General features: G+C 39.7%; 1 protein-coding gene and 1 long non-coding RNA gene across 4 annotated transcripts; one reads left to right on the top strand and one right to left on the bottom strand.

Annotated features, from left to right (window-relative positions):
- Positions 1-609: 609 nt before the first annotated feature.
- On the bottom strand, positions 610-3,334 carry LOC134186369 (uncharacterized). Its single transcript, XR_009970959.1, has 3 exons — positions 3,259-3,334; positions 2,908-2,972; positions 610-867 (listed from the first exon to the last, which is right to left on the bottom strand). It is a non-coding gene; the product is annotated as an uncharacterized LOC134186369 (long non-coding RNA).
- Positions 3,335-3,380: 46 nt separating this feature from the next.
- On the top strand, positions 3,381-17,508 carry LOC134187084 (beta-1,3-galactosyltransferase 5-like). Of its 3 annotated transcripts, XR_009971060.1 has the most exons (10): positions 3,381-3,425; positions 3,552-3,671; positions 5,847-6,019; positions 12,802-12,999; positions 13,064-13,114; positions 13,539-13,623; positions 13,683-13,812; positions 14,315-14,444; positions 14,505-15,131; positions 16,321-17,508. XR_009971060.1 is itself a non-coding variant. In XM_062655204.1 (9 exons), exons 1-9 carry the CDS (start codon positions 3,389-3,391, stop codon positions 14,628-14,630), a joined length of 1,050 nt encoding a protein of 349 aa, XP_062511188.1. In that variant the 5' UTR covers positions 3,381-3,388; the 3' UTR covers positions 14,631-15,552. The 3 variants fall into 3 exon arrangements, 2 of the variants coding, with proteins under 2 accessions (XP_062511188.1, XP_062511187.1); XM_062655204.1 differs by lacking the exon at positions 16,321-17,508 and having other exon boundaries at positions 14,505-15,552; XM_062655203.1 differs by lacking the exons at positions 3,381-3,425; positions 3,552-3,671; positions 5,847-6,019; ... (3 more) ...; positions 13,683-13,812; positions 14,315-14,444 and having other exon boundaries at positions 14,639-15,131.
- Positions 17,509-17,792: the final 284 nt, after the last annotated feature.

The raw sequence follows: 17,792 nt of genomic DNA, 5'->3' as shown, positions 1-17,792 counted from the left end.
GCCCAACTGTCACCTAAGGTTCCCAAGAGCATACACATTATTCTATTGATAAGAAACACAAACTCTTCCAGAGCAAAACTGATACCCTAACCTAAACAATGCTAGTGCAAGATACTTGGACTCCCAACCAACTAACAGAGTTTAGACATGCGTTTAATTACATTAGAATCACCATATATGACAGACCTCTTCTAGTCACAGGAACATATTGGGAAGTCTAACCTCCTAGCGACAAGTCTAATCAAATATAAATGCCTGCCTACATCTTGACTGTTGTCTCTACACGGAAATCACAGTACAGTAGCAGCTGGTGCATATCCCAATCATAAATCTATACATACATAATTCATGTGGCTGATTAGATGAACAACGACCTTCACCAAGATCATCTAAATTCTTACAATACGTGAGTAAGGTTCATTTAGTTACACGTATATTTCAAGTATGATGTCACAAGCCACCACTGCAGCCATGCAATGATTCCAGTTCTTGCAGTTTGGTAAGAAACTCGATTGTATGGAAAGCTCAGAGTAGGTTGTCTCTGTTGCAACAAATTAGTGCAATGCCGACCAAAGGTATTGCACTCCACAATTAATTTAGAATGGTGAGGTCAGCTGTTGGCAGCTGCTTTAACTTACTTTCAGTTTAAAGTTAAGGTACTTACAATAATACTATGCCAACAAAATACTGATAACACTAGCTGTCATAACAAGTTGACAATGCAATAAGAACAACAATTTCCTAGGTCTACACAGAGTTCTATTGTCTAGCAGATGCTCCTCATCTACGTCATGGAGACAGATGACATTGTGGGCTGCACTTAATCACATTTCCTGTTACATCAGAGAGCATTGCAACATGACTCCTCTAGTGAAAATGACAAAGTATTTTTTGTGTTGCAGTGTTCTTGCTATACTAATAATAGCAATTACGTTGCAACATGTAGGCATATGCATGTCGAACATATTGGGATCAAACATTACATTTGTTGAGAAAAGATGAAAGTGATCATTAGACCACCAGATAGAGCATGCAAATTATGGCTAGACATATTGAAACACAGGTACACGTAGTGATTATCATATCATAAATTATAGTGTTTGAGCAACCACAATACTCAGCTATAATAAGTTAATAAAAATAATTTGGCACATCTATTTGATATCAACCAATTTACATTCTGCAGTTTTTTGTTTGAATTGTTCAAATGTATGTGTTAGCAGACAAGCACACAACAATTTAGACAAAGAGATATTACAAGCAAACACTCAAACAAACAGCCAGCACAGCAGTCATTATGCCTTGCATGCAATCAAATCCCTTGCCAAAAATCGCAACAGATGTTGCCATTGGAAACAACCAGTGTCTTTTACTTTTGCAAACCCACAGTTTCAGCACTCCTTTACAAAGTTACAATCTCTTCAAGAAGTAGATCAAAGCAGCTACACGGCTTGACTAACGTTTCTGTCAGCAAAAGCCTGATGACTTCAGTCTAGCTAGCAGCCTACCTGGGATTTCGTTGAGAAATGTCTCTTGGATTAGTCTGAATCTAAGGAAGATATTGATTGATAGGGATAATTATCACCTTGACTCATAAACCAGTGGTAAGCCCATAATAGACTCATGGAACACTGATCAGTGTACAGACAGTTAGACCAATGGTTTGCAACTAGAAATGTGTCATCAGCAACAACCAAAACTTGCTATACTGATAGTAGCGACAAACCTACTATTATTGCATTTGATGCAGATTGTGAGTTTGATGTTGATTTTGACATTTCAGTTGCTCACCCATGCATTGGCACATTGTCATTTCTCAAACACTTTTATAAGAGTGCGACTGCTGCTATAAACAAGAGGCTCAGGACTCACAATAATACATACACTGGTAAATACACTGTTTAGTTATAAGGTTGTGTTGATGCATGTTTATAGCAAACAGCCTTCTCCATCTTGATGGAAATCTGCTCAATTTTCCATCAATTCAATTAAGTGTTGTGCTTGCTTAGAAAACTCTCTAAGACAATATGCTGCCAAATGTCCATAAGGTTTAAGTATAGTACCATCAGACAACAAAGCAGGCAGCTTTTCAATCCTGACATACCCACTTATTTACCATTCCTTATCTTTCTTGCTTCCATACTCCCCCTTAATTGCTTTGAGGTTCTCTCAAGCTGGACATCTTGTTTACTGTTCCTTATCTCTGCCACCTCTGCCACGCCCCTTTTCTTGCTGATAAACATCTTGACTCCTAGGGTGAGTTATTGAACACATCCAGATCATTTTAGAGTGCCTCTCATTTAAGTTATCTAGGCACAGTTGCAATTACTGTACTATGGTATGCAGTAATGACCACGTACATTTTGGGTAATGGCCGCGTAATTTTTGGTGTTTAGTTTTAGTTTTTGGGTGTCACCACAGTGGTAGGTACAAATAAAAAATAATAGAGATCAGCTGTCATGATGGAAATATCATCAGAAAACATGCTGAGTAGTCTACTAGAGCAACTTCTGAGTCCATGGAGATAAATCACATGTAGCACAGTGGCCTGGGTGGGCCCTGCCCTCGAGCAAATATTACTAAGTGTGACCTTTTGAACAATTGACGATTCCTGTAAATCCTATAACTCTAGTGATTGGCCTCCACAATTTTTGAGCCACTGTGTGGCAATGACGAACACTACATGGTAGTGGTTGTGGTGGTCTTGAAGGCTTTAGGTGTGCAGGTATTACATAAATTTAAACTTTAAATTTACTTCCTAAATTGCCAAATTGTAATTGCTACCGAATTTTGTTCAAAACAAATGTTTTATATGTAATTTTTAGTATAAAATACATTTGAGAAATATAAGATTCATTTTGTAAGCACATGCAACTCTGTAGAGACAAATACGTTGTCACCATTTACCTTCTTTGTCTCACTGAGATATCCCCAAAACACGTGAATGAGTAGCTGAAGCAAGCACCAGGATTCTACAAAAAAAAAATAGCTAAACTCACTTACTATAGTTTATACTAGCAATACAATTAATTGAAATTAATTAATTAATAATTATAATTAATTAATACAACATGTAAAGCTCAAATTTTCAATATTACAATGCTGAATTAATACATTAATTCAAGTAGTATCTAGAACATCTGATTGAGCCATTAATTAATCAATTAACTAGCATACACATCAATCGACTTCAAACCTCAATTGCAAAAAAAGACAATCTAAAACTTATTCGAAAAACTGCATGTAATAATCAGGTACACGATTGATGCTGTTGTAACTTCGTACAACCGACAGATGACAACCCACACACACAGCCAGAGGCAGGAACTAGGATCTAGTCACGTGATTAACATCCGGGTTATTTAACAGACGGTACTGTGCTGTAGTAATGACTGGACGTGGAAGCGCCATCCCAAAGTATAGATGTAAGTCGTTTTTCTCTAAAGAGAAGGTGATGCATGTGTAAGGTGTTTGCTTGTCAATCCCACAGTAGAAATTGTCCAAAAATTTGTTGCTCATGACGTCACACATCAACTTTTGCTTTGTTTCAGTTTATCTTGACTTTCCCGAGCAGTGGGACGATGTCTTCAGCTACATGGATAATGCAGTGACGCAATGGTGTCAGCGACTCAACAACACCTTTTTGGTTGTGTTGGATCAACTTGTAACCTGTGAGACTGAAATCAATATACCATGACTGATATGTGTGTGTGTGTGTGTGTGTGTGTGTGTGTGTGTGTGTGTGTGTGTGTGTGTGTTTGTGTGTGTGTCTATATATATATATATATATATATATATATATATATATATATATATATACTATGCTCAGCAATTATAGTTAAAAATTGAATATTAGCACATACAACTAAAAAATTGTAGAAATTAATGGATAGTAATCAACTAGTGGCAATTAATTGATAGTTAAATGTTGGAATCAGTGAACTACAACTGATAAATAAATATTTATTAATTAACAACAGTAATTAATGATAGTAGAAATAGTAGCAGCAATACACATAATGTATGTAAGTAATAAAATTATTATCTATGATGACATCAGCATACTACTGTACAACTGATAAACTAAACTTTTAGTCATTAGCATAAAATATTGATAGTCAGTAATCAAACAATAACAATTAATTGACAATAAATACATTGAAATAATAATAAAATAATTAATGTCAAGTAATATGGCAGCAATATAAATATTATAAAACCATATATTTATGGTTAAAATATAATCACAATAACTCATGTGTCGTGCTCAACCAGATCAGGTTTGTAAAGTCTATTACAACTACCAGAAGCAAATCCTGCTTCAGAAGTAATTAGACCATCACGGCTGTCTAGAAAGAAGACATGGCTTTACGAAGGATTTGAGTAGATCCCAGAAGCACTGTTTTCTGTAAGTGCTGCAGGTTGTGATGACCTGGAATAATGTCCAGCCACCGTGCAATACCTGCGTGCACTGTGCCCAAAGCTCCCAAGACCACCGGAACCACCAGTGTTCGACAATGTCGCATGGGGCTTATCTCCACTCGCAAGTCGCTGTACTTTCGCCAACTTCTCAGCATGTTTCTTGCCAATGTTGCCATCAGCAGGACAGCTGATATCAATAAGAAGACAAGTGTTTGTCTTCCTATTTCTGAGACAGATGTCTGGACGATTGGCTTTGATCTTCCTGGCAGTGGGGATGGTGGTATCCCACATCATAGTAATGTCATCCGTCTCCACAAGCCTATCAGGATGATGCCGGTACCATCTGCTCTCCACTGGAATCCCAAAATGGCGACAAACATCCCAGTGAATGATGGAGGCCACCTGATTGTGTTGATCAGTGTAGTCCATTGGTGCCAAAGCACTACAGCCTGCCACAATGTGGGCGACTGTTTTCAGGCCTACACTGCACATGCGGCAAGTAGGACTGACATCACGATGTAGAATCTTGCACTCATAGTACCGAGTCCAAAGAGCTTGGTCTTGAGCAGCAACAACCAGTCCCTCAGTTGCAGCAGGAAGATTCGCTGCCTTTAGCCATCCGTAGGTCTCTTTCATGTCCACAGTCGGTTGCTCAGTGAGACGACGATACTGCCCGTGCATAGGCTTCCCGCTTCAGGACCGCACACGAAGATAACTGCAACACGTACGGTAATGTTTTGCATCTGTTTCAGGCGCTTGATCGAAGCCACCTTCAACCGAAATGGATGCATTCCTGTGTAGCTCTGGGACTTGTCGTCCAAAGCAAGACTCCTCCGCAGCTGTGCAGTAAAGCGACAAGCCATGCGCTTGATCGAGTGTGAAGATTTTCCAGAGTCACACTCTCGTATCATCTGTATGAAAGGGTCAGAACTGTCAGCAAGGTAACAGTACAGCCTCACAATACAAGATTGATATGTCGACTCAATCTGTGTAATCCCCTACCCCCATCACTGCAAGGAGCATACAGTCAGTCAACGTCTGCAGAAGGATGGTGGACACCGTGCATAGAGAGGAGCTTTCTGGTCCATCGATCGAGCTGCTGCAGGTCCATGCACCCCCAATGAATGACGCCAAAACTGTAAGTGAGAACCGGTAGTGCAAACCCATTGATGGCTAGAATCTTGTTTCGACCATACAACTCAGTCTGGAGAACCACCTTCACTCTGCGGAAGCACTCACGACGGAGTCTCTCCCGCATCATGCTGTGCTGAATACCGTTACTCTCATCTACACCCAAGTACTTGTAGACTTGACCCGGTTCCAGACAGTTGATTTCTCATCATAATTAATATTAATTTATAATAAATTAATATTATTTATTATATCCAAATGCAAGCCGTTTATGATAGGTTTGTTGTTTGTAGTTGGGACGTCAATTGAGGTTGGAGTCGTCATATCTTTCTTTTTCTTTTATCTTGGACTGGACAGTTTGGTAATAGCTGCTTCCTCAGTGATGATGGCACTTGTTGTGGTCACTCAGGTTCCTAAACGGTTTCTGTGGAGAAGACGACCGCATGTTGCTGGGAGAGCAAAAATGGTAAACGATAATGAGTAAGTAGTGAAAGAGATGTTATGGGTATAAGATGTGTATGAATGTTGTTTGTGTCATCCATTGATTGACTGAAGGTTTTAGTTTTTGCAAACAACAGTAAGTATTGTCAGTGGTTCGGATGTGACTACTCAGCTGATTTTTTCTTTCTTTGTTCTGTCTGTCTGTGTGTCAGTGTCTGTCTATCTGTCTGTCTGTCTTTGAGTTTCTGTCTGTGTCTGTCTGTCTGTCTGTCATCATATATTTTTGAACACAAGACCATATTAGATTTCAGCAAAATAGTAAATACTTAAGTTCAAATGTACCTTGTCCATAATCCACACACTATACACTTCAGTAAGAATGAGCTATAAACTACAAGCATGCAGCAACCCAGAGACAATCAGTGACTAAAAGAACTGGGTGCAGTAGGACACGAACTTGTTGACACCATCACTGTAAAGTGCGGAACTCTTTTTCAGAAGGACTTTGGCGTTACTCTTCTGTAGTTGTACTGAGAATCTCTTCCTCCAATAGTCAATAAACTCTGGTGCATTTGGCCTTCCAATTTGTCTAATGAATGTTTCTGTTTTGTGTTTTTTTTCTGTTCTGTGTTTCTGTCTGTCTGTCTGTCTGTCTGTCTGTCTGTCTGTCTGTCTGTCTGTCATGTCTGTCTGTCTGTCATGTCTGTCTGTCTGTCCAATACATATATTTCATACATTGAAACTAGTACACTTACACTAAACTGTAAAACAAACAAGCAAGCCCGCAGGCCTACGCTAAAACTAACTGTTAACGCCTAAACAACTGAAACGAGTACGACTCAAAATTACATGAGTTACACTGAGCAAGTCTTGAAAGTTTTCTAGTAACTACTCTTGCATTACACCGTTGCAACGCAACGGAAATACAGCACCGCCAGTATACAGTGAAATCAGTGCTGTTGTTCTGTCCATCTTCGTTGACTGAAAGGGTTGATAGATCACGTAATAGACTCAGCTCTTCCACCCCAACGTCCAAAGTGTTCAAACACAACAGGTATACATGTTGAAGAATTCCCAAAAATGTCAAACTGCTGACCATATTTTGTCACTTTTTGCTGCTCTCTTCTAGCTGCAGCTGCACCATCTTCCTTGGAAGCGAGTGATAGGATGTCACCATCCCAAGGATGGGCAAGCGAAATATCCAATTCAATGTCAGTGCCAGATTGAGGGTTGAAATACACAATATCTGGTCGACAATGGTTGCCATCATATAGGTTCCTAGGCTCTGTTTTGTGAGTAATGTGGAGATCACTCAAACAATTTGCCCACACGTTTACAATGGAACCGTGTGTCCAGATAGGTCCAACTTCGTGTTTGCATGTTAGTAAGTGATATCCTTTACTATCCAGCGATTGACCACACTCACAACTATCAAGAGCTGCAGCAAGGGGCATGTCACACCCCAACCTCAAACAAGTTGCAAGACAGAAGTCGGCAGCGTTCAGCGCAAACTGTGTTGAGGTTGGAATAGAATCCAGCCAGGTCCCAGCTCCTTTACCTTGCAGTGACCTGAAACGAGAAGCCTCATGACAAGACTGGGAATTTTCTTGCGTCAAAGACATCATTTGTTTGAAATGTTTTTGAGATAGTTTGTGTTGCAACTTTTTAGGATTGATAAGGAGATCTTCCAAAGCCTTATTTACTAGTAAAGAAAGCTGCAATTCATGAGCAATTGAACCACCAAAAGTTACATCCTTAGGACACAGGACTCCATTAATCAAGCTCTCCAGAGCTGGAAAACTATGAGGAAGATCAACCAGACTTTGAGCCCAAGAGGATACGAAGGAAATAGAACTGATAGATTGCGCAGGTAACATGCCAAAACTACCAAGCCTTATTGGTAAAGTTGCTTGCAGCCACTGTTGGTCATTAATTAGGAACAGAACAATTGATCAGTTGCTGAAAAGTGGATCTTGTTATTTCATCGTGTTGCAAAGCAGCAGACTGGATCAAACTAGGAGCAACTGTTCTCCCAAGGTAATTCAAACGTGGCACATGACAAAACCGTAGCAGCACTTTGTGGCTCATTCAAGGCCATAACTTGGTCACACAGAGACTGCCCATCCAAAGCACTGTCAGAGCATGAACTCTTGACGTATTCAGGTTGACCAATTGGTGTACCAAGAATCTTTGTTCCAGAGGAAGACACACGAATCGACTCATGAGAATTGCACATAGCAAATCTACCCCTGCTATAGATTTCGCATTTGTCTGTCTGTCAAACATCATACAGTAGTGAACAAAAGTATTTGCTGGGCAAAAAATTAAGGGTTTTTCAGGATGTTTGTGTTGTAACCTAGGTGCGGTGGTCAGTAGTGACCTGACAAATAATTAGAACCAACATCTGAGAATAGAATAATATGAAATACTTCAAAATATCCCTCTGCCGGTGATAGGACTCAATACAGTTCTTCGAAACCGGTTTAGAGAATACCATTTATGATTACTATAGTGACTGAAATTAGACATTTTGACTCACAATAGTGCTTCTAGCAACTCAGGTATACAATGGCACATCTCCAGCATGTTTCTTCCTCCATCTCTTCCACCATGGGTAAATCCTGTGAGCTGAGCGAGGGCATTAAGACTGCTATCGTGCGTTTGCATAAGAGTGGTTACTCCTCATCTGAGATTGCTGTTTCTTTTCGTCTGAACAGCTGAACAGTTTGGTATGTTGTTCAGAAGTTCAAGGAGAGAGGAACTGTCTCTGCCTGGAAAGAGATCTGGACATCCTAGAAAAACCGACAGTCGTTTTGACCGTCACGTCAAGATTCTGTCATTAAAAGACGGTTTCAAAACAGTCCCTAAGTTGGGTCGAGAAATTGCTGTGGAGACTGGAATCAAAGTATCCAACCAGACCATCCAGAGGCTGCTTTGTGCAGCTGGTCTTTACGGCTTTGTTGCAAAAATAAGCCATTCATCTCGGAGCACAACAGGGACAAGCATCTTGCCCTTTGCGCGTGAGCATCAACGTTGGATGACTGAGAACTGGGCTGAAGTGCTGTGGACGGATGAGTGCAAGTACAACATCAAGGCCTCAGCTGGGATTGTATACGTGAGAAGGAGAGTTGGAGAAACCCTGAATCCTAATTGCCTTTGCGGGACAGTCAAACATGGTGGTGGTGGCATCATGGTGTGGGGGTCAATGTCGGCCTCAGGTGTTGGTAGGATTTACAGGGTCCAAGGTACCCTAAAATCTGACCAATATCTAAGAATCCTACAACGAGAAACGGTGCCAAGCATGAAAGACTTGTTTGGCCGCAACAAAGCCATTTTCCAGCAGGACAATGATCCAAAGCACACGGCAAAGGTGACCAAAGCGTGGCTCAGCAAGCAGCCGTTTTGTGTCCTGAGTGGCCTCCGCAGAGCCCTGACTTGAATCTCATTGAGAACTTATGGGAAATTCTCAATCAGCACCAGGACAAGTCAAAGAGAATCAAGAATGAAGATGAGCTGTGGGAAGAGTGTCAAAAAACATGGAAGAACTCCGTGGACATCTGCCGCAAGCTGGTTGAGTCGATGCTTCGCAGGGTTGCAGAGGTCATTAAACACAAGGGTGGATGCACAAGATACTAATAAAGCGACTTCTTGGTCAATGTTTGTTATGCAATGGCAAAATCGAGACTAATTGGTACAGAATTGAGTCTAAATCAATTGGTTGTTGCAATTTAAGATTATTGTTACAACCTAGTTAAAAGCCGATTAAGTTTACATTACAACTTATTAAAGCATATTCAATGCAAACAATATTCCAACCTTTGAAAACAAACTAACTTATCAATTTATGCTCATATCAGCATTTATTTTCATTCTGTCGGCCAGAATATGATGAAAAATCAACAAAAAACTGCCCAGCAAATACTTTTGTCTACTACTGTATTTCTTAGATCAAATGAATTACAAATCAGCAATAAGCACGAAAGGCTATAGCTAAACTTCAAAGAAGAGTTACGTATACATATGCAAGAATATATGGGAAGACTTGAGTGCCACGAGCTGCAAATGTGTCTATTTGTCTGTCTGTCTGTCTGTCTGTCTGTCTGTCAATTTCATTTATTGAAACACAAACTCTACATTACATTTCTAACACTAAATACAAGCAATCTACTGAGTTTAGCTTGAGTTTAATGCAAACTATGATAGTCTCTATCGTGTATGTTCTCATCTACTTCTCCAGGGAAGACACGTGTCAGCTTGTGGAGGATGACTTTAGCGTTACATTGTTGTACTATTATTGAGAATTTTTTCCTCCAAAAACCTCTAAAGTCGGCTTCATTTGTATAGCCTTCAATGTCTCTTGATCTTCTGGCTAGTTTGTTTAAATAGTTGGTAGCTTCTGATTCCCAAGTTCCAAAATGTTCAAATACCAGAGGAGTGAAATTGAGGCTTGATGTGTTGCCAGCAAGTTGTTGTTTTCGTATTTGATCATCTTTCTTTCCTCCCCTCTTGCTGCAGCAAAACCTTCCTCTAAAGCTGCCTGCTTTAAAAGGTCATACCTACACCCAGAGTCATACACAACTATGTCTGGTCTATTCTCATTTCCAGAGTAACGATGTCGAGGTTCTTTCTCGTGATGAATCTTTAATTCATGTAGACAAGTGCTTCATGCATTTACAATTTCATTGTGTTGCCACACAGGCCCACCTCCATGTTTGCATGTCTGTCTGTCTGTCTGTCTGTCTGCAGTGATTTTCCTAACCCCCTTCAAACATGCGTCCCCATCTTGCGCATATTTGGCCCCGCCCCTAAAGAGGCGTGGCTTAAGTCGGTAATTTGGTACAGTAGTAAACGTTTTCTATGGTGAATGTAATTGTAATGTATGTATATCAACCAAACATGTGGACAGGTTTCATTATTAAACCAAAATTCAAACAAAGGTCTATACTAATAATAACACTTTGTGACTATGCTCATCATGCTAGAATAAAGTCATACAAATTACGCCTAGATGCTGTCCAAGTATTATAAGCAAATACTTTCTACTATAATCTATATCAAACAAACATGTGAGCATGTTTTACTAGTTTAATAACCAAACTTGTGCAAACAAACTTTTAATATCAGTCTGTAATTATGTTTATCATGTTATGTGACAGTGAGTGCCTATAAGACTTTGCACCCAGGGTGCTGTTCAAGTAACCTTCTAGCTTTGTGCTCTTTCCACTTGCAAAGTTCACGCTCAAAATTAAACTGATACATAGGTGGTCCTTCTAGTAAAATGAGCTTCAAGTAGTCAATTTTCTCTTCAGACAAACGGTTCTGTAGTTTTGTCATCACAGCCAGCATTTGTTACTAGTATGACAAGTACATCTGTCACAGTTACTGGAGCAAGCGCTAGACGCAAAGTCAGTTTAGCGGTACGTAAACAGAACATGCCTAGCTGCTATTATCCTACAATAGACCAGCAGGTTTAGACTATTCCCCATAAGGTTGAACTTCGAATTCTGCAATATTTCTGCTGCCTTTTGGACCTTCCCGATGATCTTGGTATAGCAGAGCCTGGCATTTTCGTTTATTAGGTTAACTAAGCCCTTCCTACAAAGGAAAAAGAGGATTCAGATACAAGGGGTGGAGCTATGATCATTATCCAATTATCTTGTAAGACGTACAGAAAGCAACTGGAACCATTTAGGTTAAATGATGTAACAAGCTCTATGAGCACACCTGGTGTGACCTCTAGCTCATTAACTCATCATCAGTTCCTTATATAGGGGGTAGATGGGTTTTAGAAGACAAGAATGCACTTAATAGGATGTGTCCTCCTGTCTGAAATCTGCGTCCCAGGACGCATCAAATGTATGGTAGGAAAATCACTGGTCTGTCTGCCTGCCCGACTGTCTGTCTGTCTGTCTGTCTGTCTGTCTGTCTGTCTGTCTGTCTGTCTGTCTGTCTGTCTGTCTGTCTGTCTGTCTGTCAATACATATGTTTTCAAACATGAACTACGATACAATAGCAATAACCGCTAATTACTTGTGTCTATGTAATGTTCCTAAAGCAACTGCATACTAGTAACTACATAAAGGACATAGATGTCCCTGTCTAAATAATTAAAGAGCAACTTGTGTCCGACTGTCTGTCAACGTTCTTCACTTGACAGCTGATCTTCTTTGATAAAACTTTAGCATTACATGATTGTAGAGCAACTGATAAGCATCGCCTTCAATAATTCTTGAACTGGCCTCCGTTTTTCTTGCCAAATTTGTCAACTGATTTCTCAGACAGTTGATGGAGGTACTTGTGAGCCTCCCAGCCCCAACACCCAAAGTGTTTCAGTACTAAAGGAATCATTTGCGTGTCCTCCTGCTACTAGTATCTTGTCCTTATACTTTTTCTCTTTCAGTACTTCTCTGGCTTGTGCTGCAAACCCATCTTGCTCTGCTGCTCTTTTATTTTCTGTCTGTCATATATTTTCAAACATTGAACTATTATACACCATCTAAGCACTAATTTGTCTGTCTGTCTGTTTGTCTGTCTGTCTGTTTGTCTGACTGTTCGCTTGTCTTTCTGTTCTGTATTTTATAAATAAATGTTTTACAGCAAGACTATTAATTAAACAACTATTTAGTGTTTTAGCTAGAGATCCGATAAGACTCTTATCACAGATTCAATATAAACAATACTGAGTATGATAATTTTCTACATCTTACTGTCTGTTTGTCTATATTTAGAATACTTACGTATGGTTTAGCTAACTGTAACTGAACTACTTTTATGTCATGGATGTTTATGAATGTCAAATGTCTTCAGTTATACGATGGAACTCTGACGTCATCGTTTCCTTCACGTGCTGTCACCTGCTGTGTCGTGTATCTGTACCTTCTTTCGGGAATCCTTGAGATACTGAGCAGGCCAGAGAAAGATCCTGTGGCTCCCTTTCGTCTTCTTTGGTCACCTGCATTTATACTGTTTACCATCTGGGCCGTTGTCTGGACTAGCATAGCACGAGTGAGCTATGAGAGCATTGGTGCACCACATCTAGTTGCAGTGTAATTTTGTTTGAGTTAATTAGATTGGAGTGGGAGTTCACTACGCGTCTGATTGTATTGCTGGAGTTGTACAGGTATGCGTGAATGCTGTAACGTGTTCGTACTCAGGTGTTGTCTTAGACTGGCTGCTTGATTGCTGAAACATTGTAATACTTTGAATTGAAATTTATCTGTCAGTGCATATGACCAAGTGCATTTTGCATGACTCATTGACCGAGACGCCGCTGGAGACAGGTTATATCTATCCTTGTTATCCTTCAGGCATTAGAAAGGCTATTCTACAGAAATCATATTTACAGATACTTTATCTATATCCATTAGTGCATGGCATTACTATCAAATTGTTGATGATGAATTGAGGTGCTAGATATGGAGTTGGGGTGTGTTTTGATATACCACTTGAGCTGGAGGAATGGTTGAATCGTTGAAATTGATTGGAATACTTGTGTAGCTAAGTGTATGAGACTCTTAATCTACTAATCGAGCAATTGTGTCTAGGCTGGGATTGTATGTTATATTGCTGAAACGACGTACTACATCATAGTGAATGCCTGCTGTCAAGGAGCAGCTCCATTTCACGCGGGTAGACCATGAGCTGTATCCAGTGTGTGTTTGGTCTTTGCTGATGTACTGTTTGATTAGATCGTGCTCTCTTACTTCATCATATCAACTGGCCTGGACTGGCTATTGCAACCATTACAGGTGTCGTTGCCGTGTTTGTTCTCGAATCTGATCTTGTTCAGTATTGGAGCAAAGCACACTTTGTTTTGGGGTAAGTGCTTAATACTCAGACTGGGTTAAGTTAATTAACTTACAGTGGCACTACATGCACCCTTTATAGGATCAGTTATTACATGTTTGTACAGTCAATTACAAAAGAATATGCCCATCTTTCATGCTGGTGGTGAAATAGTTGTTCATACTATAATTGAAGTCTTTGCTTTTCGGAGAGAACATCACATGATACAGTCCTGTTGCTATCCTCGCTCGGTTGGACCACCGAAAGCAAAGGGAGGCCTAGTGTCGAGGCTATAGTGAATGCGTTGTTCTAGACCCATGTCATGCAGTTGTATCATAGACATGTTGGAGTTGTACAATATCTTGTAGCTAATTAATCCAGTACCATACTCTGATATTTGCATGGCTATGACACGGTCTATTCAGTAGTTTCTAGCATAGAAACACAGTATTATATTGGAGTTGCCATGTCACCCTCATATGAAATGTCTCTATTCCATTGTTTTACCTAGTGAATTACTTGTTTCTTTTTATAGGTTGTTGTACCCTGTTCTTTGTGGCTTGTTTCTGTTCTGCTGTGGTTATCACCAATTGCCACGAGCAAATATGTACAATATCGACATTCATCAGTTCCTATTGGCTACTGCTGTACCTCTGCTGTTGCTGGTCTGAGTGAACTGATTATCCAATACATTATGTACTGGGGTTTAATCAGTTTGGTTTTAGGTTGTTGGAAGAAACTGTCTGCCTCACTCTTCTGGTAAAACTGCTGCAGCTTCATTTCTACTCTTGCATGTGACAGGAATGATTGTCATCATGTGGCATAGGTTGTTTCATGACTCTATAATCTAGTCTGTCTGTTGTTATATATGTGGTCATTTTGTCATATCTTTGTTTTATCTGTTGGGATAAACTGACAGCTCTCTAGGAGGTAAAGAGTAACTTGCATTGTAATACACAGTATAATGGCATATTTGTAGATAAACTAGTGTACCACATTGTGGCAACCAAACTGATGTTTTAAAAATTCTGCTATGCCAGTTAACTTTTAGCATTCCACTACATCTGGTGGCGAAGGCTATATAGCTACGTACATCTACGCAGGTTTTTGTGTAATTGCATTTTACAGGTGTGTGTGTCATCCTGAGGGATGCATCAAGTGAATCCTCATAAATTAATGATGTTTGTTTAAACGTCATTACGTCACGCCTATGGAAGTGAACAAGAAGTGGAGCAGCGCTCCTCCTCTGAAGCGTCTTTTTGTGTTGCTTGTAGTTGTGCCTTCGCTGTTGGTGGCGATAGTGGCAACGTGGCGTATGCACATTGATCACAGGAAGCCCAAACAGAGTGATGGTAAGATATTTCGCTAGTCACAGTCTAGAAACTGGCAGAGATGTTATCTCGCCAGGCGTCTGCGGGTTGTAAGTTCTTGGTTGTACACGAAGGAGACGGGAACGACCACACACGACTGTGTAACTCATACAAACTGCTTACTTTCTGGTGGGCCCTAGCTATATAGCTAGCTAGCTGATATACAATCTAGAGAAAAAGAAATCTACAGAAACGATTGAACTGTACCTTTGTGCTCTTCTAGCCTAATTGCCATTCGCTCGATATCTACATAGATGCTGTGGCCTTTGGCAGCTGAGCAGACGTGTCTAGATGTAGAGTCTTCACTGCACCTGCAGGCCCTCTAGGCATTGCCAATAGTTACTCAGAAATTTCAGATAATTTTACAAGAACGAGGAAACTTGCAAGAGACTATACGCACTATGGATATGTTTGAGTTTGTGCACACATGTAGTGACAAAAGGAAATGAATGCATGCTTGGCTTTGTTGCATGGTTTCCTGCATACTTATCAAAACAATCCACATCTATCATAATTTATCCTTGGAAATTTTGAATTTTTAGCATTGTGTTACGTATAGACATAGCATCAGATTTTGAAGCATTTCGCTGAAATTCAATGTTCCTAGGACATACAGCTGCTAAGTAGACTGTTACAAAATGTCTTTGGTAAGGACATAGGTGGTCATGCAGAAGGTATATATGGAGAAAAGAGGCAAGGTAAAGAGAATACTTGTGTACAAACTTCAGTATCAAACCAGACAGCTTAGGTAAGGTGTCCATTCTCTCTCTTGCTGTTGGTTAGGCTTCTTTAGTCGGTGGTGTGCTCTAGACTATTAGAGTCTTAATTGTGTCAACTCTGATTCTGTATGACTGAGGAACTTTTGTCACACCTATGAAGAAGTTTTCAAAGACACCCAAACTTAATTATCTTGGTCAATCAAAGAACAGTTACTACCACTAGAAAAACACTGAAAGCTATGATACATCTAGTGCATATATTAATGTATGGCTAATGGCTTCATACCTAATTTGCCATCTAGGGGTGATTTCTATGTCTAAATCAAAGTTTTTGCATTTATAGACATATGTGCAATTATCGATATCTGACTTATATTAATACTACTATAGAACGAGTTGAAATGGTCTGCATGTTTACTATGACTCTGTTGTTTGTTCTCGTTTCTTTTCAGTGTCTTCACGGATAGCTGTGCTAGCTGCTACCAGTAGTGGTGCCAAATCACACAATGTAAAGATGGAACAGAAAGGGACGATGCAACCAATTACTGCAAAAGCTATACAGAGGCAGCATACTCCAGCAGCTCCCACACTTCGCAATATCTCTGCTCCGTGCCCAGATATAAAAAAGCCTCTTCTGCCACTTACATCTGAACAACCAAAGGGTTGTGAAAACAGTGACACATTTTATGCATCTCCTCTTTTCTGTCATTCTTCTAATAAACCGATTGTCGTCATTCTTATTCTGTCATACATTGGAAACTTTCAAATAAGACATCAGGCTCGGACAGTGTGGTTACGATCTCGTTTCAAGATGAATTCTGAATTTGTTAAAAGTCATCCTTGGGCATATGTGTTTGTGGTTGGTAAAGCTCATGGAAAGGATGCAGAAAACTTAGAAAAAATGGCAGCAATAGAGCAATGCCATTATAAAGACATTTTGCAAGTTGATGTGGTAGAGAACTATTACAATCTTACTTGGAAGAAACTTGAGGCATGGAAGTACTTGATCAAATCACAATTGGATTTTGAAGTGATGTTGAAGGGAGACGATGATTCATTCATCAATATTCAGCTTGTTTTTGAGTGGTTAGATGAGGTGATTCCTAAAGTGTACATTAGAAGCAAGAAATCAAACTCTTCTCTCCATGTGATGTATGGAGGATTGTGTCCACTTAGAGGTTCTCCAATAAGATCCAAAGGTAGTAAATGGCATTTGTCTGTTGAACATTATGCACCAAAATCTTTTCCACCATTTTGTTTTGGTGCCGGTTACTTTGTATCAAGGGACTTGATAAAAGCTCTACTCAAAGTTTCAGACTTGATGTATTCATTCAGATTAGAAGATGTTCACACTGGATTGTTAGTGGCTAAGACTGGTCTTGTTCCAGCTGCTGATGTGATGGGTACTAACAGAGTCTGTAATGCTGATTACCAGTCTTGTACCAAGATACTGTGTAGTCAGCCCTATGTACTTATGACTTCAAATGCAGCAAGAAGGGCTGCACTGTTTAGGAACTTTATGCAAGCTAAATGCTAAATGTCAATTAGCTTGTAAATATAGTGGTAGCTATACAATATATGTATATGAGTTTTATTGCTTTATAGCCTGGGCCTGCAAATGTAATGAAGAGTATTTATATCACAAGATGCCTATTTTGTAAATCAGTAAACCACATACACTGTAACAACATTCCAGCTACCTGCAGTAAATATTTTTGGTTAGAAACATGATCTCCCTTGGAATTGTAAATTCATGTTTTGATTATTGTTTTCACAGCAATCTCTAGTGATGACATCACATGATTGACTACCTACCGGTAACTGCTCTAAATCAGTTCTGGGGCATAACTTCCGGATGCATATCATTCCTTTTACCCGTGATGCAATAATATTTTAGACCGGGATTTATTGGTATGAAGGTAGA

This window comes from Corticium candelabrum, chromosome 11, assembly GCF_963422355.1.
Source record: "Corticium candelabrum chromosome 11, ooCorCand1.1, whole genome shotgun sequence".
Taxonomy (NCBI): Eukaryota; Metazoa; Porifera; class Homoscleromorpha; order Homosclerophorida; family Plakinidae; genus Corticium; species Corticium candelabrum.
The sequence above is the reverse complement of the archived record's forward strand: the minus strand, read 5'-3'. Positions and strand labels throughout refer to the sequence as shown.

Coding starts and splice junctions, on each gene's coding strand:
- LOC134187084 (XM_062655203.1), top strand. CDS start 14,990: ATGGAAGTGAACAAGAAGTGGAGCAGCGCTCCTCCTCTGAAGCGTCTT. Junction 15,132..16,320: donor GAAGCCCAAACAGAGTGATG/GTAAGATATTTC, acceptor GTTTCTTTTCAG/TGTCTTCACGGATAGCTGTG.